The 26,491-nt window shown below is 42.3% G+C and overlaps 1 protein-coding gene across 3 annotated transcripts in view; it reads left to right on the forward strand.

The window, feature by feature from the left end:
* CAMK4 (calcium/calmodulin dependent protein kinase IV) overlaps nucleotides 1-26,491 on the forward strand; it is a 261,315-nt gene that overhangs the window by 129,147 nt on the left and 105,677 nt on the right. For all 3 annotated transcript variants that reach the window (XM_086413409.1, XM_086413411.1, XM_086413410.1), the window contains 2 exons: nucleotides 23,339-23,401; nucleotides 25,684-25,766. In XM_086413409.1, coding sequence (XP_086269535.1) covers nucleotides 23,339-23,401; nucleotides 25,684-25,766 — 146 coding nt within the window. The remainder of the gene's footprint in view (nucleotides 1-23,338; nucleotides 23,402-25,683; nucleotides 25,767-26,491) is intronic.

A 26,491-nucleotide genomic window follows, 5' to 3' on the forward strand; every position in this document is an offset into this window, starting at 1 on the left:
ATCTATTTGCCATGAAGTGATGGGACCTGATGCCATGATCTTCATTTTTTGAATATTGAGTTCTAAGCCAGCTTTTTCACTCTCCTGTTTCACCCTCATCAAGAAGCTCTTTAATTTCTCTTTGCTTTCTGCCATTAGGGTAGTCTCATCTGCATATTTGAGGCTACTGATATTTCTCTTGGCATTGATTCCAGCCAGAGAAATCTTGATTCCAGCTTGTGCTTCATCCAACCTGGCATTTCACATGATGTAGTCTGCATAAAAAGTGAAAAGTGAAAGTGAAGTCAGTCATGTCCGACTCTTTGCGACCTCATGGACTGTAGCCTACCAGGCTCCTTCATCTGTCCATGGGATTTTCCAGGCAAGAGTACTGGAGTGGGTTGCCATTTCCTTCTCCAGAGGGATCTTCTCAACCCAGGGGTCAGACTCAGGGATCAAACCCAGGTCTCCCACATTGTAGGCAGATGCTTTTACCATCTGAGCCACCAGGGAGGTAGTCTGCATAGAAGTTAAATAGGCAGGGTGATAATATACAGCCTTGATGTACTCCTTCCCTAATTTTGAACCAGTTCATTATTCCATGTCTGGTTCTAACTGTTGCCTCTTGACCTAACTGTTGCATACAGGTTTCTCAGGAGGCAGGTAAGGTGGTCTGGTGTTCCCTTCTCTTTAAGAACTTTGCACAGTTTGTTGTGATCCACACAGACAAAGGCTTATGTGTAGTCAATAAATATATGGATATAATACCATATTCTTTATCTATAGATAACTTTCATTTCTAGATTTAGAATACATTAAGATACATATTGGGAGAAGGCAATGGCACCCCACTCCAGTACTCTTGCCTGGAGAATCCCAGGGACGGCGGAGCCTGGTGGGCTGCCGTCTCTGGGGTCGCACAAAATTGGACATGACTGAAGTGACTTAGCAGCAGCAGCAGCAGCAAAATACATATTGACCAACATTATTAATGTCTGCAACTTAGTTTCAAATAATTCTCAACCAAAAAATGTGTGTATGTGTGTGCACATATGGGGAGAGAGAAAGAAAATATGACAGAAGTCAATAGTTATAAAATTTAAGACAATGTACTAATGTTCATGCTGGTATTTCAAAATTTCAGTGTATGAGAAAATTCTCCTAACAAAAAATTTGTTTTAAAACATACTTTACCATTGAGCTCTTGTTCAATTTAACTTTTCTTTGGCCATTCAGAAAGTGTATCAAGATCTTACAGTTTCTAAATGTCGTGATAAACAGCGGTGACTCTCTATTATAGAGGTGTTAAGTGCCAGAAAACAGAGAATGGTATTAATAGTTGAACCAACTTTTTACTATACTGAAACTCCTGAGCTCTTCCAGAAACAATATCCATTTGTCTCAGTGCATTGTTAATGAGGATAAAGCTTTGATGGTCGTGAAAGTGAACAAGAAGGCAAATGAATTGAAGGGCTATTTGGGTTGTTTGGGCTCCCTTGGTGGCTCAAACGGTAAACAAAATTTGCCTGCAATACAGGAGTCCCTGGGTTGGGAAGAGCCCCTGGGGAAGGAAATAGCAGCCTGCTCCAATAGGTGGTTTATTTTGAATTTTTTTTCAAAATAGTATTAGCGATCCTTGGACCAAAGAAGTCATCAAGTCACAAGAAGTGGCATGCTTCCTCTCCTCCTGGGAAGAGTATCTCATCTTGTAACTTTTTATTTTGAAACACAAATTCACGGCCAGTGCTATCTCTGTTGTCCATTAGTAACTCGTTACCTTGCATGTAAGGACTAATATCAGGGGAACTGCAAACTTTGTAAAGCAAATCCAGGGTAAAGGAAACAAGTCTTGCCATTTTCTTTCACTCATGAGCCTTTTGTTATCTCCATTTTATGTGATATTTAGAGGAAATTGAAATAGAGGAGAAAGATTTTCCTAATCTACATCCTCAGGTGAACAACTTTGGGACATTAAAGGATTCTGACAGGACATTTTGTTGATATTACCAGACTTCTGAAAATGCCGAACTTAAAACTGCGTAGAAGGAAAAAATAGATTCAAGAAAGTGTCAAAATTTGAACAGATTAAGCAGATGGAACCTTCAGGCTGGACTGACTTTTGGTGAGTTAAATGGAATCACAACTTTTGAAGAATTTTGGGATATAGAGGAACAAGTCATAAACATCTCTTTTCCTAAGAGTACAAAACTTCGGGTGTGTGTAAATAATCACACTTCAGCTGTATCAATATGGCTCATTTTCAGGAACTAATTGAGATTTAAGAAAATCATGATCATCAATCATTTATAGTGTCCCTGGAATTTTGGAGATAAATATTTGGATTCTGAAATCCTGATGACATTTATAGCTATGTGGCTCAACCCTTGAAAAAGACTACATTCAGTTTACTATAAAATCCTTCCATGAATACCCAGTATGGAATCTAAGATTAGCCTCAATGTGTAAATTCAGAATTTATGAGTCTGAGAGCCCATCTCAGTCTCCTGACTCTCCTTAGGAACCGCTTAGTTGTGGGTAAGATCATGGGCTGTGGAGTTCAGCCTGAGTTCAGGATCACTTCTGCCACTTACTACCTGGATGACTTTACAGCAGATATGTACATCTCTTAATGTTAGTTTCTTCATCTGTGAAATGGGTTTAAGAACATCTAGTTCATGGCATTTTACTAACAATTAACAAAAGATAATTTATGTAAAATATTTCTCAGTACCTGGGGAGCATATTGGAGAAGGTGATGGCACCCCACTCCAGTGTTCTTGCCTGGAGAATCCCATGGATGGAGGGGCCCGGTAGGCTGCAGTCCCCGGGGTCGCTAAGAGTCAGACAGGACTAGGCGACTTCACATTCACTTTTCACTTTCATGCATTGGAGAAGGACATGGCAACCCACTCCAGTGTTCTTGCCTGGAGAATCCCAGGGATGGGGGAGCCTGGTGGGCTGCCGTCTATGGGGTCACACAGAGTCAGACATGACTGAAGTGACTTAGCATAGCATAGCATAGTGCTATCTTATTCTGTATAATTCTGATGTTTTCATTAGCTTGATTGAAAACTAAGCAGTGAGCCACCAGATATGTTGTATACTGCTGTATGAATAGATTATATCATTTTGGGAGTCCTTTTAAATCAATCTGCCAAAAATAGATATGCATCTTTTTAAAATGAACTTTTATTGGAGTATAGTTGCTTTACCACGTTGTGTTAGTTTATACTGCACAGTAAAGTGAGCCCACGATACATATACATACATCCTTCGTTTTTCGATCTCCTCCCCATCTGCGTCACCACAGAGCACTGAGCAGTTTCCTGAGCTGTGCAGCAGGTTCTCATCATTTATCTGTTTTATATAGTATCAATCATGTATATATGTCAGCCTTGACCTCCCGATTCATTCACCCCCTATTTTACTATTATCAATAAAATTTATTGTGATACTAAAGATTTCTGGTCATATGACCTCATACTTGAATCTTAGAGGCCCATGATTCCTAGATTCGAGCAGTTTCAACCCTCCTGTTCTATTCTGATTCTTGACATTGGAGCACTGTCTCTTGATCCATAGTGAGGAAAGTGTTCTGGGTCTAAATGTTGTCATATTTTAGTTATTATGATATAAAGCTACCTATAGATCACTGGAAAGGCTTCTCTTGAATAATTTAACATTCACGTGGTAAATGTTTCTAACTTTTACAAAATTTTCCTTAAATGCCCAAAGGCTAAAAGAGGCTTTTAATCTCTTCTCGGTTGGTTGAAGAGCTACACATTGTGACTTGCTAATCATTCTGTGAGTTAGTTTTTACCTTGTATTCATTTTTCCTGATATCCTTATAAGTTAGATCTTGGAGCATGTAACTGTGCTGCGGCAGCAGACTCTGAAAGGCTGCTCTAGATTGAATTGCAGAAAGTACGAGGCCTACCTCAAACTCTCGGCAGCTGGACCTCTAGGGCATCTCCTAGAGGAGTTTTCAGCTTCTTCAGTTCTGAAATGGAAGTAATGCTTTTGACTCCACTCGGTAAACTGAAGCTTACCTGCTCTTATCTCTTTCCGTCTAACCTTTGGGAACATGGAAAACTGATCACAGGCACGTGCTCTCCAACTTCTGTGACATGCGTAAGAAAGATGGCTGGGTTAGTCTGGGTTAAAGATACGCAGCTACTAACATTACTAATACTTTAAACGTAGCTACTTTGAACCACTCATCGTAGGCTCTAGAAGTGCAGTCAAGGTCGCCCTTGGTCAGTGATAGAGAGGATAATAATAAATCACTAGCTCAAATAGACCTTTTGGGCCCAACTGAGGTCTCAGAACACATTAAGGAAAGTAGCTTGCAGATAACAAGCTGTGTCAAGTGAACTGAAACGTCAAGCATTCTCTGTTGGAACCTGTTGATTTTCATAGGGACTATTAAACTAGGTTCCCTGGAATAGGAACAGGGATATTTCTATTGAGTTTGTAACAAGTACACGTCTACAAGACAAGAGAGATAACAGGGTAGAATGTTAATCTTGGCCTGATTTGTATGCTCTGCCGTTCAGAGATCCACTTGGAAGTCTGGGTGTTCTTAGAGCAACTTACTCATTCTAATTTGATTTATTTTTTTTGGATAGAAATGCTGCTGGAATCCATCACAATTCAGCTCACTTATTTATCTTCTCATTATATTGATCTTTCACAGGCACTTTGTTGCCTTTTAAAAAATAGCACCATAATTCGGAGGCAAGCTGGTGCAAGGGGAGTACATGTACTAATGCTGCAGCTCACAGAACAACTGGCATAATTTACCCCAAGAGCTGGAGGTATAGAGTGCAAGTGTTCGTCACTCAGTCGTGTCTGACTCTTTGCGACCCCATGGACTGTAGCCCACCTGGCTTCTCTGTCTGTTGACTTTTTTTAAGTGAGAATACTGCAGTGAATAGCCATTCCCTTCTTCTGGGAATCTTCCCGACCCAGAGGTTGAACCCAGGTCTCCTGCATTGAAGGCAGATTCTTTACTCTCTGAGCCACCAGGGAAGCACCAGGGGAGTAGGAAGAAAGAAAGAGACAGAGAGGGGAAGATGCTGAATATACAGGTGCTGGTCTGCGTGCTGTTATCAGAAAGAAACAGACTGTGCGCCGACACCAGCTGCTCAGGTTAGCACGCTGAACCCTCCAGTGCTTTTATAAGTGGCGAGTGGTTGGATCTGAAATGATCTTCACCCTGTATATGGAGTCTATGGAGCAGCAGCAGGAGATGACTAGCCTGAACTAGAGGAAATCTTAGAGGGAGAGCTTATGTCACTGTTCCCTAGCAGAAGAAAGAGACAGAGCTTCTCAGAGACCTGAGTGGGGAAGGCCTGGTAACCAGAGGAGAGGTTCAGAGAGGCTGAAGGAGCTCCGGGAGGGAGGACTGGGGAGTGGAACGGATGGGCCACACCGGGAGAGGAGAGACGGGATGAGCCTGCAGGCACACTCAGGATTTCCTGACTTAGTGAGCTCAGGGAGTGAGAGCTGGGGAGCAGATGGGCCACAGCAGGGAAAGGCGAGGCTGAGAGGAGCTCGGGGAGTGAGGGCTGGGAAAGCTGAGGCTGAGAGGAGCTCCTGGAGGTGAGAGCTGGGGAGCGGATGGGAAAGGAGAGAGAGTGAGGAGAGACAGATGATCCTGCAGGCACACTCAGGACCCCTGACGTACTGAGGAGGAGAAGGGCTGTAAGCTTAGTGCTAACCACGAAAAACAGTCTAGTAAGTTTTTATTTTTATATTTATTTGTGGTAGAAGTTGAATAATGGTCAAAGCTGCATCTATCCAGACAGTGTAAGAAGAGAAGAGAAAAAAGGCTAAGAGGAGATCAAGTCCTGGAACTCCAGACTGTTAATCTGTTGAGAGAGAGGAAATGAATGACTGTGTGCAAAAGATGTTGATTAGAAGAAATCCAAATAATTTTCAGTATTGAATTAGCTTGCAACAGTTTTTTTTTAAAGAAAGTGTTCTCAGATTACCATATGCCAGTTCAGCAATTTTAACAACAAAGAATAAAAATGGGAGCCACACTTGATTAATCAGCAGTCTATAGTAACCCCTTTTATATGTTAATGCAAAAATGCTTCATGGGAATTTTCCCTGGAAACCAAAGGACTCAGTAGCATGGAGTCCTAAATCTGAGCCCTTTCTGTTTGATACCAGCTAGGTCCTGAAAGAGAAAAAAGACTAAAAAAAAGGAAGGAATGATCGTGGCCCCGATCTGGTACTGAAACTAGATATTGCTCTTTGCTAATCTGATTAAGGATGAAAAAACCTTTGTTGACTGACACATAGACACAGAGAAGCTGAGTGCAGTTCAAGTCACTCTGTGAAACAGGAGTTTTCTATGTACAGAGAAAGCAAGCAACATATTTCTTTTCTAAATGCTGTGAAACCTTAGGTTAGTGAGTCTCAGTATACAGCATCCACTACCAAATGAAAGATGAGTAATGGAGTGTGTGATGGTCAGCGATGCCGGTGTGGCTTCCTTTGTGTTTCTGTCTCCTGGATAGACAGGATGCCAGTGGTCCCACTGGTGCCCATGTATATGGCTCCGTTTGTCTCTCTGTCTTATGGGTACACAGGCCGCACCGACGGCCCACCGGTGCCCACGTATATGGCTCCCTTTGTCTTTCCGTCTCACGGGTACACAGGCCGCACTGACGGCCCACCGGTGCCCACGTATATGGCTCCCTTTGTCTTTCCGTCTCACGGGTACACAGGCCGCACCGACGGCCCACCGGTGCCCACGTATATGGCTCCCTTTGTCTTTCCGTCTCACGGGTACACAGGCTGCACCGATGGCCCACTGGTGCCCGTGTATATGGAATTCCAGTTTGCTCTCCATTCTAAGCATCAGTATCACAGGGTCCATTCAGTTAAAGCTACTCATTCTTGGTCTCTATCCGAGAGATCTGAAAAATGTATCAAATGGATAGTTATATCTACAATGCTTTTTGCCCCATAGAATGCCAGCCTGACACTGGAAGGATGTTTCTTTGAAATTTTGAGATCCGGATAGTTTAGAACTATTTTTCCATGATAGCATCAGTACATATTTGGGTGTCATGATCAGTTTCAAGGTGTGACAAAAATAATGAAGTAGTGTAGGCTGCGAATGACTTCTTTTATTGATAAGTCAAAGTGAATCCAAGTTTGCTATCCTCATCTTTTAAATTTTGACATATTTTTTGAAGGGGAATATGGATGAATGTCATGATTTACCTACAATATTTATATGTGCATAAAAGAAGAAATTTAAGTATCCTTTGTTTTCTATGACAGTTAAAATTCTTCCTGAATCTGATACCAACTGGGTATCTGGGGGGAAAGTGCTTAACAGTTTTAGTCAAAGATATCTTAGGTTTTTTTTTGGTTTTGTTTTTTTCCAGTTTGAGTCTCTTTTAGCTTGAAAGAATTTCTCTAGGGTAAATATTCAGTGTAAATCCAGGTCTGTCTCAGAGCTGTTTCTCTGTCACCTGCTCTTCCTACATTGGCTTCTGGATTCAAGGGCGGCTGTCACCATGGAGCGTGGCCCCTTCTATGAGGACAGAGCAGTGGTGCACACAGCCACCCCCTGGTGCTGACCACCCGAGACAGGGGAGGTGAGGGCATGGTGGCTGCAGACAGCTGTGGAGCACATCGACACATCGTGGGCATGAATACGATCAGATATGCAGAGAAGGACAGGACCCCCCAGTGCTGGATCACAGGCGCTTTCCACTGCATTCTTCGAACCCTGACAGTCCTGGGGACTGTTATCAAGCGGGAGCGGTGCTGGAGCGTTAGCATGGAATGTATGCACATCAGCCCAGTTAGTCAACGTGGAGCTTTATATCTGAGCCATTCAGTCCAGAAGAGACTTAAGAGCACGCTGATAGTGCATAGAGTATGTACCCATCACTGCATAGAAATAGACTTTAAGAAGGATTGAGCCAATATGCTTCCCTTTTTGATTTCTAGAAGCATCTGATCTCTTCAGAAAAATGAAGCTCTGGGTTAAGATGTTAAGATGATTCCTCACCAAAGAAGGCAAATCTGGCTTTATACAATGAGAGAGAATACTGCCATGGAGAAAAATCAACCGGGAATTTTTCTTCGAACCTTAAATCATTAAGATTTGTAGTATCTCATTCTTACTCTAGCCCTAGAGCTTTATTATGTTACTTTTAGGATCATAGATTTAAGGGCCTAGATCTGATAGATAGAGTGCCTGATGAACTATGGAATGAGGTTCGTGACATTTTACAGGAGACAGGGATCAAGACCATCCCCATGGAAAAGAAATGCAAAAAAGCAAAATGCAAAAAGCTGTCTGGGGAGGCCTTACAAATAGTTGTGAAAAGAAGAGAAGCAAAAGGCAAAGGAGAAAAGGAAAGATATAAACATCTCAATGCAGAGTTCCAAAGAATAGTAAGAAGAGATAAGAAAGCCTTCTTCAGTGATCAATGCAAAGAAATAGAGGAAAACAACAGAATGGGAAAGACTAGGGATCTCTTCAAGAAAATCAGAGATACCAAAGGAACACTTCATGCAAAGGTGGGCTCGATAAAGGACAGAAATGGTATGGACCTAACAGAAGCAGAAGATATTAAGAACAGATGGCAAGAATACACAGAAGAACTGTACAAAAAAGATCTTCACGACCCAGATAATCACGATGGTATGATCACTCACCTAGAGCCAGACATCCTAGAATGTGAAGTCAAGTGGGCCTTAGAAAGCATCACTACGAACAAAGCTAGTGGAGGTGATGGAATTCCAGTTGAGCTATTCCAAATCCTGAAAGAGGATGCTGTGAAAGTGCTGCACTCAATATGCCAGCAAATTTGGAAAACTCAGCAGTGGCCACAGGACTGGAAAAGGTCAGTTTTCATTCCAATCCCAAAGAAAGGCAATGCCAAAGAATGCTCAAATACCACACAATTGCACTCATCTCACATGCTAGTAAAGTAATGCTCAAAATTCTCCATGGCAGGCTTCAGCAATATGTGAACCGTGAACTTCCTGATGTTCAAGCTGGATTTCAAAAAGACAGAGGAACCAGAGATCAAATTGCCAACATCTGCTGCATCATGGAAAAAGCAACAGAGTTCCAGAAAAGCATCTATTTCTGCTTTATTGACTATGCCAAAGCCTTTGACTGTGTGGATCACAATAAACTGTGGAAAATTCTGAAAGAGATGGGAATACCAGACCACCTGATCTGCCTCTTGAAAAATTGGTATGCAGGTCAGGAAGCAACAGTTAGAACTGGACATGGAACAACAGACTGGTTCCAAATAGGGAAAGGAGTACGTCAAGGCTGTATATTGTCACCCTGCTTATTTAACTTCTATGCAGAGTACATCATGAGAAATGCTGGACTGGAAGAAACACAAGCTAGAATCAAGATTGCCGGGAGAAATCTCAATAACCTCAGATATGCAGATGACACCACCCTTATGGTAGAAAGTGAAGAGGAACTAAAAAGCCTCTTGATGAAAGTAAAAGTGGAGAGTGAAAAAGTTGGCTTAAAGCTCAACATTCAGAAAACGAAGATCATGGCATCGGGTCCCATCACTTCATGGGAAATAGATGGGGAAACAGTGTCAGACTTTATTTTTCTGGGCTCCAAAATCACTGCAGAAGGTGATTGCAGCCATGAAATTAAAAGACGCTTACTCCTTGGAAGGAAAGTTGTGACCAACCTAGATAGCATATTCAAAAGCAGAGACAGTACTTCGCCAACAAAGGTTCATCTAGTCAAGGCTATGCTTCTTCCTGTGGTCATGTATGGATGTGAGAGTTGGACTGTGAAGAAGGCTGAGCACCGAAGAATTGATGCTTTTGAACTGTGATGTTGGAGAAGACTCTTGAGAGACCCATGGACTGCAAGGAGATCCAACCAGTCCATTCTGAAGGACATCAGCCCTAGGATTTCTTTGGAAGGAACGATGCTAAAGCTGAAACTCCAGTACTTTGGCCACCTCATGCGAAGAGTTGACTCATTGGAAAAGCCTCTGATGCTGGGAGGGATTGGGGGCAGGAGGAGAAGGGGACGACAGAGGATGAGATGGCTGGATGGCATCACTGACTCGATGGAAGTGAGTCTGAGTGAACTCCGGGAGTTGGTGATGGACAGGGAGGCCTGGCGTGCTGTGATTCATGGGGTCGCAAAGAGTCGGACACAACTGAGCAACTGATCTGATCTGATCTGAAAAGCCTTTTTTTGTCTATAGCATGTTCTTTTCCTTTTTAGAGTAAGTTTTTAGCATATTTGAACAATGTTAACCAGGGTATCTGAAAGTCTTAATTATCTTAGAAAGATTGTCAGGAGTAAAGAGTTTCCAGGTGTTCCCCCTTTCAAAGCTATCCTCAGTAAGGTATTCAACCCCAAGATGTAACTGATGAGACTTAAATGCTAGTATTTCCAGGAGCACTTTTTGTTTTTGTCATTTGTTTTTTGTTTTTGTTCTTTGACAGGTTACAAAGTCATAAGCTTCTTGAATATCTAAATTCTCAGTTTTGTGTCTCGTAGATGATCACCTAGTTTTAGGATCAAAGGAGAATTCAGGCCTCTGAGAATACACAGTGCTCTGCCCTTCACTTCACATGGTTTGCGGATTGTGCCACCCAGTCATTGCTGTCCAGCTGAAAGCAATATAAAATGAGAACTGAAGTTTGCTGTTTTCATGCCTCCTTAGTAATTTGTAAAGTGCTTTGAAAAGCACTGTCTTGATGGTGTGGAAATGACCAAAAAGAACAAAAGGGAGATGATGAATTTGTTCCAGTTCTGTTACAACTTGAATGTCTATAGGACCTGGCTGATCCCCAGGTCTGTAGTAACCCAGGTGTTACCCTGATAGCCAGCTGCTAAGTCGCTTCAGTCGTGTCCGACTCTGTGCGACCCCATAGACGGCAGCCCACCAGGCTCCCCTGTCCCTGGGATTCTCTAGGCAAGAACACCGGAGTGGGTTGCCATTTCCTTCTCCAGTGCATGAAAGTGAAAAGTGAAAGTGAAGTCGCTCAGTTGTGCCCGACTCTAAGCGACCCCATGGACTGCAGCCTACCAGGCTCCTCCATCCATGGGATTTTCCAGGCAAGAGTACTGGAGTGGGGTGCCATTGCCTTCTCCGTGATAGTCAGCAGTAATTAACAAACATAAGAAATGGTCTTGAAACTTCTATGGAGCTTAACTAAAGTAGTACAGCTCTCATCCCAGTCTTCAAAAAAGGTGAAGGAATGTGGTTAAATCTGAATGCAAAGAGGCATCAATGCCCCTCTTTGACTACCTTTCAGCAAGATTATATTTGACATAGTTTAGGATTTTAATAAAACTGTCTTCAACTTTTAGGGGAAAAGGATAAATAAAAACTATATTTTCCTGCTTGTTAGACATTTTTCCTTACTAGCACTGGAATGCTGTCATAGATACCTTTATTTCTATGTTGAGTTTGTTTTCATTGGATTAATTTTTATGGAAAGACTTAGAAAATTGGAAATAGAAAACTGGGAAATGTTCACCTTGCTTTTATAAATTCTTTCAGGAATGGCACAGAACATCTACAATGGGCCAAAAGATTTTGCATATATTCTCATTTAATCCTACAACAATAAAATACTGTAGGGTAGCAATTATTATCCCCATCTTATCCATGAAGAAATTGAAATAATTCTCACATGGGATAAGAGACTTTATAAAAGGCTCTAAATTCAAATTTAAAAAGGTCCAGAATTCAAATTAAATTTTAAAAAAAGTACAGCCAAGGATGTTCATTACAGAATGACTTATATTAGTAACAAAATGTAAGAAATTTTTAAAGTGTCTAACCATAAGTTAGTGTTAGTCACTTAGTCATGTCTGACTCTTTGCCACTCCAGGGACTGTAGCCCGCCAGGCTCCTCTGTCAATGGAATTCACCAGGCAAGAATCCTGGAGTGGGTAGCCATTTCTTTCTCCAGGGGATCTTCCCAACCCAGGGATCAAATGTAGGTCTCTTGCATTGCAGGCAAATTCTTTACCATCTGAGACACCAGGGAAGTGCTATCTAGCCACTAATGATGCTGGGCCATTAGGAAGCTCCTTTACTTTCTGCTTATGAACACTGGTGGTGGTTTAGTCGCTAAGTCGTGTCCAACCAACTCTTTCGACCCCATGAAGTGTAGTCCACCAGGCTCCTCTGTGCATGAGATTCTCCAGGTAAGAATACTGGAGTGGGTTGCCATTTCCTTCTCCAGGGGATCTTCCCAACTCAGAGATCGAACCCATGTCTGCTGCATTGCAGGCAGATTCTTTACCAACGGAGTTACGAGGGAAGCCCCTTATTAACATTAGGTAGTCATAAAACTTTATGATATTTTCAGTGAACATTGTAAGAAACAATTGTATTTGTATATTTTATATGCAAACAATTGTATTTTGCATATTTGCAAACAATTGTATTTCCATATTTGAAATATATCAGGAAATATGCACAATTTTTAAAAGTAAAAGGAAATAAAATGGCAATGTTAAAATGGTAGATACATTACTCTCTTTTGCTTTTTATATTTTACTTAAAAAAAAAAGTGACTATGATACCTTTATAAAAATAAATAATATGCATTTATTTTCTTCCAGCCTTGGCAACAGGAACATAAAGGGACATTTGGGAGGCTAACACTATATTCATTTTTTAAATCACCGGATATCAATTTCATTTTTGCATGGATTCGATCAAGAGGGCATTGAAGTCACCTCATTGGGGAATATGGGAGTCGGAATCCAGCAGGGCTTTTCTTTTGAACTGTCCCTTGACAGGCACAGAGACAGAGCAGAATATTTATAGTTGCGTCCCTAGGTTTCTCTGCTTACCAAGATCTCAGTTCTCCTTCTTTGGGAATGCGTATATATTCTGGCTCTCACTGTTCTCTTTTCTGATTTTCATCATCTCACTCTCATGTAATCTCTTCTGTGGTTGTGTTTGATACACAGTGTGGGTCACACACATGACAGCAGGGTGTCCTGGTTGAAGAAGAAGCTGTGACGCTCTCTGTATCCCCCCAGGGCGAGAGGAGCAGCTGTGGAATATCCGTACCCGCTGCAGTGGGCTTAGAAAGGCAGTGACTTCACCAGAGCTTGTATTAATTCTGTTTCTTGGAACAGTCCCTGTTTATCCTGGGAGAGTGCAGTCTTGCATAAGTACTATAGTGACTCTTTATGGCTCACAATTTAGAAATCACAGCTCTTACCAGACTAGACGATCTGGGTACTTAGCTCTGCCTGTGAGACAGGCACTCTCCACTCCATTGATGTTGATAGCGTGATTTGACTGGCAGGAGGAGAAATGACTAACCAAATCCAATCTCATCTAAACAAAGCTGTTAAACCAGAGATTTTTCCTTTGAGTCACCAACCTTTTATATTCAAATAGTAGCACCATCCCTCCTTTATTTATTCAATAAGTTAATATAGACCAGGGGCTGGTAAGTAATGCTGGATGTACTGATGGGTAAAAATGGACAGGCCATTGGCTATTATAGAGCTTATGTTCTGGTGGAAGAAGCAGGTAATTTATCACCAAGTGGTAACACAGATTCGTGTAAATCTATGAAGGGACTAGAGTGATGTGTGTGGTTGTCTGCATGTGTGCTTAGTCACTCAGTCGTGTCCGACTCTGCAGCCCCACAGACTGTAAGCCGCCAGGCTCCTCTGTCCATGGAACTCTCCAGGCAAGGGTACCGGAGTGGGTTGCCCTGCCCTCCTCCAGGGATCTTCCCGACCCAGGGGCTGAACCTGAGTCTCCTGCGGCTCCTCCACTGCAGGCAGATTCTTTACCCCTGAGCCACCGGGGAAGCCCCGTGTATATGTGCATGTACCTTCTTTTGGTGCAGTGACCTGGGAAAGCCTCTTCGTTGCTTTCTGAGTGAAGTGACAGGGTCAAGGGGAGGAGGCCTGGAGCCTGGTCTGGAGGTCGAGTGGCCAGTGTAGAAAGAAAACAACATCGGCCCACAAGGGTGAGGCCCCCACCTGGAGCTGTAAGGCCTCGGAGGCAGAGGCCTTATTCTGGGCACAGTGGGGTGCCAGCATTTAAACTGGAGAGTAACATGACCTGATTTACATTTTAAAGATATCTCTGGCTGCTGTATGCAGAGGGAGTGATCATCGCAGAGGCTAAAAATCAGAGAAGGGCTACTAGGTAGGGAGTGTAATACTTGTGTAGCCTTTAAAGTAGAAGAAAAGTCAGACCAGAATGGTGACAACGTGTAATCAGTTTCATGTGAAGAAGGGAGTGATCAAATAACATATCAAATGCTGCTGACAGAGTAAGATAAGATCAGAACAGTAGTTAGCCTCCTTCAAGGAGACCACTGGTCTGTCCTATAAAGGCAGATGAAGCCAGATTGAATTTCACTGACCAATCTATGAGGAAAGGGAGGAGGAAGTGGAGAAAGAATACAGACAGCTCTGGACAGGTTTTCTGCTAAGAAGAACAGAGATACACTTTGAAAGCAGGAAGAGAGGTGAGGGATTGGAAAATGAGATGTTTTTAAAGTTCAGTTCAGTCGCTCAGTCGTGTCCGACTCTTTGCGACCCCATGAATCACAGCACGCCAGGCCTCCCAGTCCATCACCAACTCCTGGAGTTCACTCAAACTCATGTCCATCAAGTCGGTGATGCCATCCAGCCATCTCATCCTCTGTCGTCCCCTTCTCCTCCTGCCCCCAATCCCTCCCAGCATCAGAGTCTTTTCCAATGAGTCAACTCCGCATGAGGTGGCCAAAGTACTGGAGTTTCAGCTTTAGCATCATTCCTTCCAAAGAAATCCCAGGGCTGATCTCCTTTAGGATGGACTGGTTGGATCTCCTTGCAGTCCAAGGAACTCTCAAGAGTCTTCTCCAACACCACAGTTCAAAGGCATCTATTCTTCGGTGCTCAGCTTTCTTCACAGTCCAACTCTCACATCCATACATGACTACAGGAAAAACCATAGCCTTGACTAGATGAACCTTTGTTGGCAAAGTAATGTCTCTGCTTTTGAATATGCTATCTAGGTTGGTCATAACTTTCCTTCCAAGGAGTAAGCGTCTTTTAATTTCATGGCTGCAATCACCATCTGCAGTGATTTTGGAGCCCAGAAAAATAAAGTCTGACACTGTTTCCACTGTTTCCCCATCTATTTCCCATGAAGTGATGGGACCAGATGCCATGATCTTCATTTTCTGAATGTTGAGCTTTAAGCCAACCTTTTCACTTTCCACTTTCACTTTCATCAAGAGGCTTTTTAGTTCCTCTTCACTGTCTGCCATAAGGGTGGTGTCATCTGCATATCTGAGGTTATTGATATTTCTCCCGGCAATCTTGATTCCAGCTTGTGTTTCTTCCAGTCCAGCGTTTCTCATGATGTACTCTGCATATAAGTTAAGACATATTAAATGAGGGTAACCCCTATGTATTCTTAATGCCAGGGAGAGATGCAGAGATGAAATAGGAGAAAAATGAAAGTGAAAGTCACTCAGTTGTGACTCTTTGCAACCCCATGGACTATACAGTCCTTGGAATTCTCTAGGCCAGAATACTGGAGTGAGTACCCCTTCTCCAGAAAGAGGTATGTAAAGTCCTTTCCACTTTATATATCATGTTCTTTTCCCGTTTTTCTCTCCCTCTGTTAAATCTGTTTCTAAAGAAAGTCTGGCGTCAGTCAAATCTTCTGTATAAGCTTTGTTCAGCTTGTTATGTCTCCCAGGAATATTTTAAGCCTGCTTCATTCACTGTAAAGTAAAAGCCTGCTCCCTGTGAAAGGGTTTCTAGCATCTGCAAGCAGGAAGGCTCATATTTTAGACTTTAAGAATGAAGGAGAAGAGGTAGCCTCCCTTGGAAGAGCTGCTCTCTTCTGAACCTACATGATGTACAGAGGTTTCACGTTCTGAAAGACACGTGTCTTTTTTTCTGGGCTGAGGTCCTGAGGGGCATTTTTGTCTAGCATAAATTCAGTTCAGATCCTCAGGATCCTCCTCCATTGGAAAGCTGCGCTTTCCTCCATTTCGTTCTCCCAAATATTGCAGAGAATGCAGAGTAGGAGGCAGCCGTCAGAGAACTACCAAAATACATTGTTTCACAGTTCTCAAAACCAAGCATATTTGAGCTTTATTAGTTTGTCTTCTCATGCTGATTAGAGCCAGATTGGCATTAGACTAGTCTTGTTAAGTGTGAAATAGGAGATTGGCTCCTCTGCCACTTAGGTCTTCTTTCTGCCCATCCCCGCCATGTCTGTGGCTCCTCACAGCCCCTACCGCTGAGCCCCCGCCGCTGAGCCCTCACCTCCTCTGCACCGCTGCCCCTTCCATTCTCCTCTGAGTCCAAAGTCATGCTGAAATATCTTGGAGAAGAACATTCAAGGCAAAAGACTATCAAGTGCAAAATGGAAGGGCTCAGAAGTGGAGACGATCTTTGATTCTTCAAAGATCAATTTGATGATCAGTGAGCTACAGTAGATGGCTCAGTGGTAAAGAATCCACCTGCCAGTGCAGGAGATGCAGGAGACATGGGTTCGATCCCTGGGTTAGGAAGATCCCCTGGAGTAGGAAATGGCAACCTACTCCAGTATTCTTGGCTGGAGAATTCCAGGGACAGAGGAGTCTGGTGGACTATAGTCCAGAGGGTCTCAAAGAGTCCACACGACTAAGCAGCTGAGCACACACGCACCAGCAACAGTCCAAGGGGGTGAACAGTGGGCGAGTCCAGCACAGTGGGCAGGGCCGTGCTGTTACTTGCACCTTCTAAACCTGCTTCTCTCCAGTCTTCACCGTCTCAGTAAATGGCAGTATCATTCTTCACCAGGCAGTCACCCTTCACACTAAGGTAGTCGTGAGATGCCCAGGTTTCTGTTAGATGAAGAAGATAAAGGAATAATCAGACTTGGCCAAAGTTCGGAGATAATAGCTTCATGTAGGAAAACCTCAATATTTTATGTGTCTCACATTTGGTTTATGCATTTCAAGTAGCAAATCTCGGCTTTCAAATCATTGTAGGCTAAAACTGTCATTCTTGACTTTAACAAAGCTCCTGTTGTCAAGTCATTTCACCAAGCATGTTAGTGCCAACATGTACTTGTTGATATGTCTGAAAACAGGATGCTAAATTAAGCAGAAACTGTGCAGAAAAGAGTTGGGAAAAGTTAAAGATATTTTTATGCTTATTTCCCATTAATAATTTGTATTTTGTCTCTTTTCACAAAGAGTCTGAAGAGCACAGTTCTGTACTTCACATCATGTTCTCTGGTCATTGTTAAAACCAAAAATGAGCCTAAAAAGTCAAAGAAATAACAGAGACAAAATAAGACTTATGATCTGCATCCCTGCAAAGAAGATAAGATGAGACTGAGCGTTTTATGTGGAGATGCTGCTTTACTTGACTGACTCCTAGAAGAAGCAGAGCAGGAACCAACTTGTCCAGAGTATTGGGAGTTCCGGAATCTGGATCTCGACCCCGTCTGAGATGGGAGGGTCAAGGCCAGAGATTTCTGGGGTGCGGTTACTCCCCTTTTCCGGTTACTTCACCCTTGTGTCTCTGTCCATTATGTTCATGTGCAGAAACTGGTGTTCCTTTTTCTTCCTCCTTAATTCTTCAGTACTTTCTTCTTCACTTATTTTTCAATTCTTCCTTCTTTTTCCCCTTGGCCTTCCAAATCCCAGTATAGGAGTATATTTGCTGTGTGTCTCAGTGCAGGGCCCATGTTTGGTCAGCTGTTCCGATGGTGGAGCCTCCTCCTCTGATGTTACTCTGGAACTGTACCTCTTACCCATTTCTCTCTCTCCCTCCATGGAGGCGAAAAGCAAAGTTGGGATTTCTTTCAATATTGAGGAATCTTGATTTCCATGAAGTTTTAAAACTGTACAAATGATTTTATGATGATGGAAAGATATATTTCTTTGACTGTTTAAGATAGTTCAGATAGTTCAGTTCAGTTCAGTTCAGTCATTCAGTCATGTCCAGCTCTTTGCGGTCATCACATGGGGAAGCTAAAACAAGGCTTTGCATGTGCCCAAGCCATCTAAGATTATCAGTGTCACATTGGCAGCTAGTAAATTGCACAAAGAATGTAAATGGAAGAAAAGCTCTTTCTGATGGGCAGTAAAATACAGTAAATTGGGCAAGCAGCTCTGGCCCCACTGCAGTCAGTCTGATTTTCCTGTGATGGATTAACACTCAGAAGTCACCGTGACTGGGCCGAACGCCCTTGGGCCTCCCAGATCCCTTGTGCCAAACTGTCTTCAAACCAGGGAGGGCTGGACTGCCCACCAGCTGCACGCACAGAGGCCCACCTAGACACACACTTTAACTTTCTGACTCCTCCAGCCACTTCTAAATCCGAATGAGATATGACACCTGATGAAGAGCAATACGGCATCACGAGTGCCTGCCCGAGACTACAGATGGAACCCAGAGGTATACAGAATTAACGCCTTGGGGCCAAAACTGGCCAGTGGGAAACAGGAGGAAGTTCCTCTCTCCCCACCGTCCCCTGAGCTTCAAGGCGACCACTCCTCTGGGGAAGGACTGTTAGGGAAGGCAGATGGGTGCAGCCGCCCCGTGACCTGTGAGTCCTTGCAGCTCAGTGCAGCAGTGGCTGACCGTGCTCTGTCGTCTCTTACCTCGCTGCACTTCCCTTTTTCCTCACTCTCACTGCTTTGGGGGTGCACATTCCAAATAAAAGCCTGAATGTTAATCCTCACCTTATGTTTGTTCTCTGGGAAGCTAAAGTTAGAATTTTCTTGTGTATTTAATTTTTGTGTATATACGTAATGTGTATTTTTATAATAGAAAATTGTTGGCAATTAAAACCTATCTTTCTCCAAGTTATTTTGTACATAGTGAAGGTATGTTGTGTGGGTTTTCAGATTAAAAACTCAAGAGTGAACCATGATTGGACAAAACTCCTGTATAACAGTGTTGTTGTTGATTTGTTAAAGCCATCTGTGGATGCTTCTGAAAGATGCAAATTATGGGGGCTCTTGAAGCTAATCTCAAGTGGCAGTACTGACTGTTCAGGTAGCTGCCCACTTTTGTGGCTTGCTTGACAGTTGTGTTCTTGGAAACAGCACTGGCTCTGAATGGCCGTGCCAGCGCTCAGACCCTCTCCTAACCCGCCCTCCTCCTATTCCTGACCGCACTGCGTCCGCACTGCTGTGCACGGGCTGCCTCTGGTGCGAGCGGGCACTGCCCTCTGGCTGTGGTATGTGGGCCGCTCATCATGGGGGCCTCTCTGGTTGCAGACCCCGGGCTCTGGGCAGGTGGGCTCAGTGGTTGGGGCCGTGGACTCTGCTGCCCTGCAGCACGTGGGGCAGGGGATGAGCCGTACCCCCTGTGCTGGCACCTGGGAAGGCCCTGCCCAGGTGTTTGGAAGGGAAGTCAGAAATGAGAAGGCAGCAATATCATCTGGAACAGGAGACACACTGGGGAGACGTCAGGTGAAACGGCTGTCAGGATGCACCCCGTGTGGCCGCCCAGCCGCGGCACCTTCGGGGGAACCACCCCTACGGTTTAGCTGCCTGGGGGCCTCTAGACTGTGTTTTGAAAAGGTGACAAGTGACTCTCAGCTAATCTCTGTGGGAAAGATGTTCTGACCTCGATTGCTTTGTCCTTGGCTTCTCAGCCGTTTGACTGTCTCCTGTCTTGTTTGCTTCTCCCTTTCAGCTTCTTTCCTGCTGGATTCCTCAGTTGTCCTCACCTTGGCCTTAGTCCAGGCTTCTCACTCGGTTTACTCTCTGGACTGATGACTTTACACACCCCAGTTTTCTCTAGCTTCCTCTTTCTAGGATTCTTCCTGGCCTCCACTTGAGTCATGACCTGCATTCAGTCTGGGCTGCAGCATTCAGGCGAGCAGGGAGGAGACGGTGTTCACATCCTTCTTTCATTTCAATTATTACTACAGTTTTTTTTTTCTAGTTTCTGCTTTCAGATGTGTAATGTTAAGGTTTCTGGAGTAGTGGTTCTCAAACTTGTGGGCTGTAGAAGCCTTTTCTGCTCTCTAACTCACTGAGAATCCCAAATAGCTATACACATTTACTGACACAATGGGAAAGAACCCACCTGCAGTGTGGGAGACTCAGGAGATGTGGGTTTGACCCCCTGGAGGAGGAAATGACAACGCACTCCAGTATTCTTGCCTGGAAAATGCATGGATGGAGGAGGCTGGTGGGCTGCAGTCCCCGGGTGACAAAAGAGTCAGACATGACTGAGCAACCGAGCACACACACACACATCTACTGTATTAGAGACGGAGAGTCTCTATAAGAGATGAAAGAACTTTAAGTAGTAACTAAAGCTATAAGAGTAATAAATCCAGTTCTAGCATATTTTAACATAAATAATATTTACAGTGAAAAATAAGTTTATTTTCCAAAAGATGAAAATACTTAGAAGAGTGGTATTATTTTGTAAATCTCTTTATTATCTGGCTCAATAGAAGACAGTTTAATTCTCAACTGCTTCTGCACTCAATTTGTTTTGTTTCAAGTATAGAAAAAAATATCTAGTCTCACCCAGATGTGTAGTTTGAAAAGGGCAAGTCTTTTATATACCTTGAAAAGAGTCTTAGGGACCCAGAAGGGTCCTCCAATCATACTTTGAGAGCTACTAATCTTAAGTATAGTGGGAAAATAATGACCCTTTGCAAAATTAACTTTAAAGAAAATTAATTCTGAATTAAAAACAAACAACTACATTAGAAGAATGTTATTCCAAATAATCTAATCTGTTATGAATATTTCCAGAGTTTAGGTAATTTTCAAAGAACTAATTTTTGAAGGCATCCCAACATTTAATGTGTTGACATAACATGATAAAACCACCACAGTATTGTAAAATAATTAGCCTCCAACTAAAATAAATTAATTAAAATAAATAGATTTGCTTAAAATTCACATTGGTATTAAAAGATTTTACTATATCATGTGAAAAAAGTTAAAGGATATCTCTGATACTTATTTGAAATGGATCAAAAATTATGAAAACAAGGAAGAAAACCTTGTATTATGTGAACACTAAATGTGTAATAAGAAAAATAGGTTCGATTGTTAACAAATCTTAATTTAGAGACACATGTTCTGAAACTTTTTTAAACATCACACAGTAATGAAAAGAAATATATATATATATATATATATATATATATTTGTATTAGTGAGGAAATTCAGTTTGTCCTATGGAGAAGATAGTGATTAAAAAAATCAATATTCATTGGATGAATTCTTCCTGTGTGAGACATCTAAAATCGTCAGACTCAGAAGCAGAGAGCAGGCTTGTGCTTCCTAGGGATGGGTGAGGAGTGGGTGGGGAGTTGTTGCTCAGTGGGTATCAGGTTATACAAGGTCAGTAAGGTCCAGAGAGCTACTCTAAACACAGCGCCTATAGTTAACAGTAAGGTATTGTTCGCTTAAAAATTTGTCAAGAGGGTAGATTTCACATTGAGCATTCTTAACGCCCCCCACACACACAACAAAGGGACATGGGAAACTTCTGGAGGTGATGGATGTATTTATTACCTTGATCATGGTGATGGGAACTTGTGTCCAGATTCACCACATTGTATACATTGATTATGTGTGGGTTTTTGTATATCAATTATGCCTTAGCAAAGCTAGAAAAAATGTTAAATTTTTAAAATAATTAAAAAATTATCATGTATATGGAGATTTTCCTCAATAGCATCTGCAGAGCTGAAATGGAGTGTGAGCCAAGAGCTCTTCGGAAGAAATCTGTCAGTGTCTGCCTGCTTTAGCAATGCCTCTCTCTGTCAGAGATCTCCCATCTGATGCAAGTAGGATGTCTTTTGTTCAATAGCAAATTTTCATGAAATACATGATTTTTTTCACTAGGTAAAAGAACTCGTATAGCATTTTCCTCTAACACCACATCACCCCCAAACCGTGCTGTCTACATGCCATGGGTCGGGCTCCCAGGTCACCGAGTGGCCACCAGCAGCCCACACACATCACAGTAGCATCGCCTGTGCACACTCAAGCAAGACTTTCTTCACTTTATTTTAACAATAGTGTGACTTTTAATGGCTAATAACTTCAGCCCACTGAGTGATAGCAATATTTTGACTCATAGAAAAATAATTCTCCATTGAACAATGAAATTTTTAAAACAAAACTTGTTTACAGCTTATGTTCTTCTTATGGCATCTTATAGAGGAGTTTTATGCCCAAAATTAGATTATAATCTTCCTCTGAAAAAGATCGTTTTTATCTGTTTTTTTTTTTTTCATATGCCTGGCATTGTTTAATAGGAACCTGAGTACATACAAAGCTGTATTAAACCCTTACTATGTGGCATGCATTCATTACATATACATTCACGAGAGGTCCTTGACTCCCCTGGTTCCAAGGAGCACGTTTTCTTTTTTTCAAATGGCTCAGATTTGTAAACTTTCCTCTGCCTGAGATATTTGGAGAATGTGATGAAAGCTGTATACCCTCTTCCATCCCAGAAAACACATAGGTCTGAGGAACTGCTTTATCCAAACCTGTACTCCAGTCTTGCATATAGAGTCGCTATTTCCTTAGACCCCCTACTTTCCTTCAGCTTCCATCACTAGGCATCAAGCAGCTCCAGCTAGTTTCAGTAGAAGAGGAGACTCAGTAGCTTACACAGTGAGAAAGCTCAGAGGGCAGACTCGCTTGTGGGCAGCTGAACCCAGTGGGTCACACTGTCAGCAGTACCCACTCTTCCTCTTTAGCAGCGTCGGCTCTGTTTTCAGGGACGTGGTCTCCAAACGGCATCAGTAACAGTCCCTGGTAGTGGCAGACTCCATCCTCTTTTTCTCTCCCAATTTCAGAGGAAAAGAGAACGCTTTGTTGATTATTTGAGTAAAATGTCGGGGGAGGCCTGACTGTGATGACTTGATCTGTTGATTCTCTGACTCAGTCACTTTGGCTGGAGAGCGAGTCTTCTGACTGGTCAGGCCGGGTTATACACTCACTTCTGTGGGAAACAAGCAAGTGAAGTGACTGACAGCTCCAATGCGTTTGAATCAAGGCTTTTAAAAGAAAGGAAGAGAAAGAGGAGGAATAGGTTGAGAAGCACTTGTGCCTGAGTGGTGATAGGGATGACTTTTGACAGCAGAGGAGCCACGTAAAGGATCTGATGAGTTGTGACCCTTATTAGCGAGTTCCCTTCATGTCTGAAGCAGAGGGGAAAGACATGCAGCTGGGCAGAAAGGGAAGAAGGTAACATATAAGAAAAAAGCTTAGGAATTCACCTCTGCCATTGACCTGATTCATCCAGGTGGTTATTGCTATTTCTGATTCTCTGCTACAATGAAGAGATTCTAAGGTGGGAGCATCTTTCATTTTCTCTCATTTTGCCTTTTAGGTGGACAAAAAAATCGTAAGAACTGAGATAGGAGTTCTTCTTCGCCTCTCACATCCAAACATTGTAAGTGGTTTTTAGCCTACTATTTCAAATAATCTGCAAAGTAGCCGAAAGAGATTTTTGCTCTTTGCTGTCCATTCTGATGATAAGAGCTCCTTCTCTCAGCACTAGTAAGTAGCCACCTTGGCCTAATTCTTGTCCTTATCTGATCTTGTCTTTCAATTCTTTAACTGAATAAATCTTGAGAATAATACCCCTTGAAAGAGTTTCAAAATGGGCAGACCAGCAATATATACCATCATTATTTTCATGCATAAAAGGATAACTGAAATTGGAGAGCTTTTTTTCACTCTGATAAAACACAGGCTTTTTCCTTTTGTGTGCCTATCTTATTAATACGCCATTGCTGAAAATGCCTGTGAAGAAAATGCTTTGCTTTCCAAAGTCATTTGAGTCTCCTGTGAGAGAGTATTTGCTTCAGAAATAATGCAAAGATTAAAATAAATAACGTGCTTGAATGGGGAAAATAAAACGTGCTCTGAAGCTCTGCTCTAGGCTATATCCAGATAAAGGCACCAAGGGAAAGAAGGGCTGGGGGAAGCTTCCTTAAGCCAGTGAAATGAAAAGAACAAAATCATTTTCTGGGCCATAACTTGTTTTTATAAAGTGAGCCAGTTACTTAAAATATTTTATTCATTTCACTGAGAAATTTGTGGTGTCTCAGAGGATGACCGGCATGCTTCGGCTCAAGGCAAAGTGCTTACAAGTTGTTTATTAGTTGGCAATTCAGTCAGAAAACTTGAATATGCTGGTCTAAACAAATATTTTTCTTACGAGAAATCAGAAGGTAGGCAGTTGTTAGCAAATAGCTCCTCAGTGATGTCATCCAAGACCCATCCATTGGTTCTCCCATCTTTTGTCCTTTTTCCTGATCCCAACTTGGGATCTAACCCACCCCTCCCCCCGCCCCCTGCATTGGAAGCATGGAGTCTCAGCCACTGTGCTGTGTGTGCTTAGTCACAGTCGTGTGTGACTCTGTGACCCCGTGGACTGTAGCCTGCCAGGCTCCTCCAGGGGATCTTTCCAACCCAAGGATCCAACCCAGGTCTTCCTCATTGCAGGCGGATTCTTACCATCTGACCCACCAGGGAAGCCCAAGAATACTGGAGTGGGTAGCCTATCCCTTCTCCAGAGTTTCTTCCCAACCCAGGAATCGAACTGGGTCTCCTGCATTGCAGGCAGGTTCTTTACCAGCTGAGCTCTCAGGGAGGCCCCTTAGCCACTGTACCCCTAGGGGGCTCCCGCTTTCCCGTCTTCAGGGAGCAGCTTTCACCTCCATGTTTCTCCCTCGTGGCCCTAAAATGGCTGCTGTACAGTCTTCACAAGTCTCCAGGTCTGTGTTCAAGGCAGAAGGGAGCGGAAAGGTTTAACCAGCAGAGTCTGATGAGAAGCATAAATGCTTTTCCAAAATTTCCAGTTGCAGAATTCTCTTCAGATTTTACTGGCCAAAGCTGGTCACACAATCACCCTAACCTGCACGAAGACTGGAAAATTAAGGACCTGGGTTATCATAAATGGCTTAGATTAACCATAATCCATAATTTGAGACTAGGTACCTTGCTTCCCTAAACAAGAGTTCTGTTTGCAGTAAAGTAGGGAGAGAAGGGCTTTGGGTAAGCAATTAACAAAATTTGCCATATACAGTCACCACTTTACATTATCTATCTTATTTCTTTCAAAGAGAAGTCAATATGAAATTTTCCTCAAATATATATGCCAGTCCTGGTCACTTGATTCTCAGAAGGAAAGTATCCAAAATTGGATGGATTATCTGAATATCATGAAAACCCTGTTATGATCAGTCAAATCACTATCTCTGTTACTTTTCTGAGTGTTCTTTTATCTACCAGCAACTCTTTAGCTGTTAAGGGATTCCCTTTCTGTGCTGATAGAATTTAACCTGGTCCATTCTGTCTCAGACCCCTAATTGAAGTCCTGTTCTGAGAAAAAGAAACATTCGCATCTCTACCAGTCATGATGGTTTCAAATGGTTTAGGAAGTTTTGTTTGCCTCTGGTTTGTTTTTTTTAATTCAGTTGAAATTCAAACATTTGGATGATTTGGCAAAATTTAGGAAGCACTTCTAGGGCAGCTATCTTTAGCTATCAAAAGGGGAAATATAAAAGTTCAAAAGGATCTTTGAATACATGAGGTGACTGATAAAAAACAACCAGAGAGTGACAGATGACTGCCTGCGACTAGAATAAGGAGCTGTCGTAACCATAGTTTTAACGATTTCCTAAGGATGAAAATAAAAAATTTGTGATTTTTTATATCTTTTCCCAGATAAAACTTAAAGAAATATTTGAAACCCCTACAGAAATCAGTCTGGTCTTAGAACTCGTCACAGGAGGAGAGCTGTTTGACAGGTGAGTGGGTCCTGGAAGTGTAGCTACAGTACAGTTTTGCATCCAATCACAAAAAAATAACTGAAGGGAAATTTCTCCTGAAATTCTTCATAATGACATGTTATACCGGTTAATAACTTCTACTAAGATAAATATTTGATAAGATGTGGGTAAATGAAAATTTGGGATGCTTAGTGAATGAAAAAAAAACATTGTGCTATTTACTTTTGCAAACATCTACTTTCTACATACAAAACAATTTCTAAAGTCATACTAAATCTAAGCTCAACAGTAAGATTCAAGAGGATATTTTGTGAGAAAGTATTTGATGAAAATTATAGATAGTTAAGCGTGTATTATAATAGTATTCTTTGTTACGATCCAAAGCTCATGAAAATCGATTCTCTCCAAATGATTGTTTCTGGGCCTACTTTCTTTATAGGCTCTTTAAAGAGTTCCAAGTTGCAGAGAAAAATATGTTCTATTATATCCAATTATAGCCAATTTTAGTTGTCTGTTCATACATTCATCACTCAAAGCAGAGCTTTGAGGGTGCAGGGAGTATGTCTGGAAATCTGGTAGAGCATAATACAGACACGTTATTTGTGCAAGTTTTAAGTTTGTGCATGCTTTAAGTTTCCATAGCTCTCCCACCCTCCTCGTCTTCTCAGAATTCCCTCTTTGCCCTGATGTGGTCTTGGGAGCTCTTTGCTGTGCTGATCAGGGTAACTAAACAAAAATTAATT

This window comes from Bos grunniens, chromosome 7, assembly GCF_055505025.1.
Source record: "Bos grunniens cultivar Pamir isolate PY7600 chromosome 7, Bosgru_T2T1.0, whole genome shotgun sequence".
NCBI classification, from domain to species: domain Eukaryota; kingdom Metazoa; phylum Chordata; class Mammalia; order Artiodactyla; family Bovidae; genus Bos; species Bos grunniens.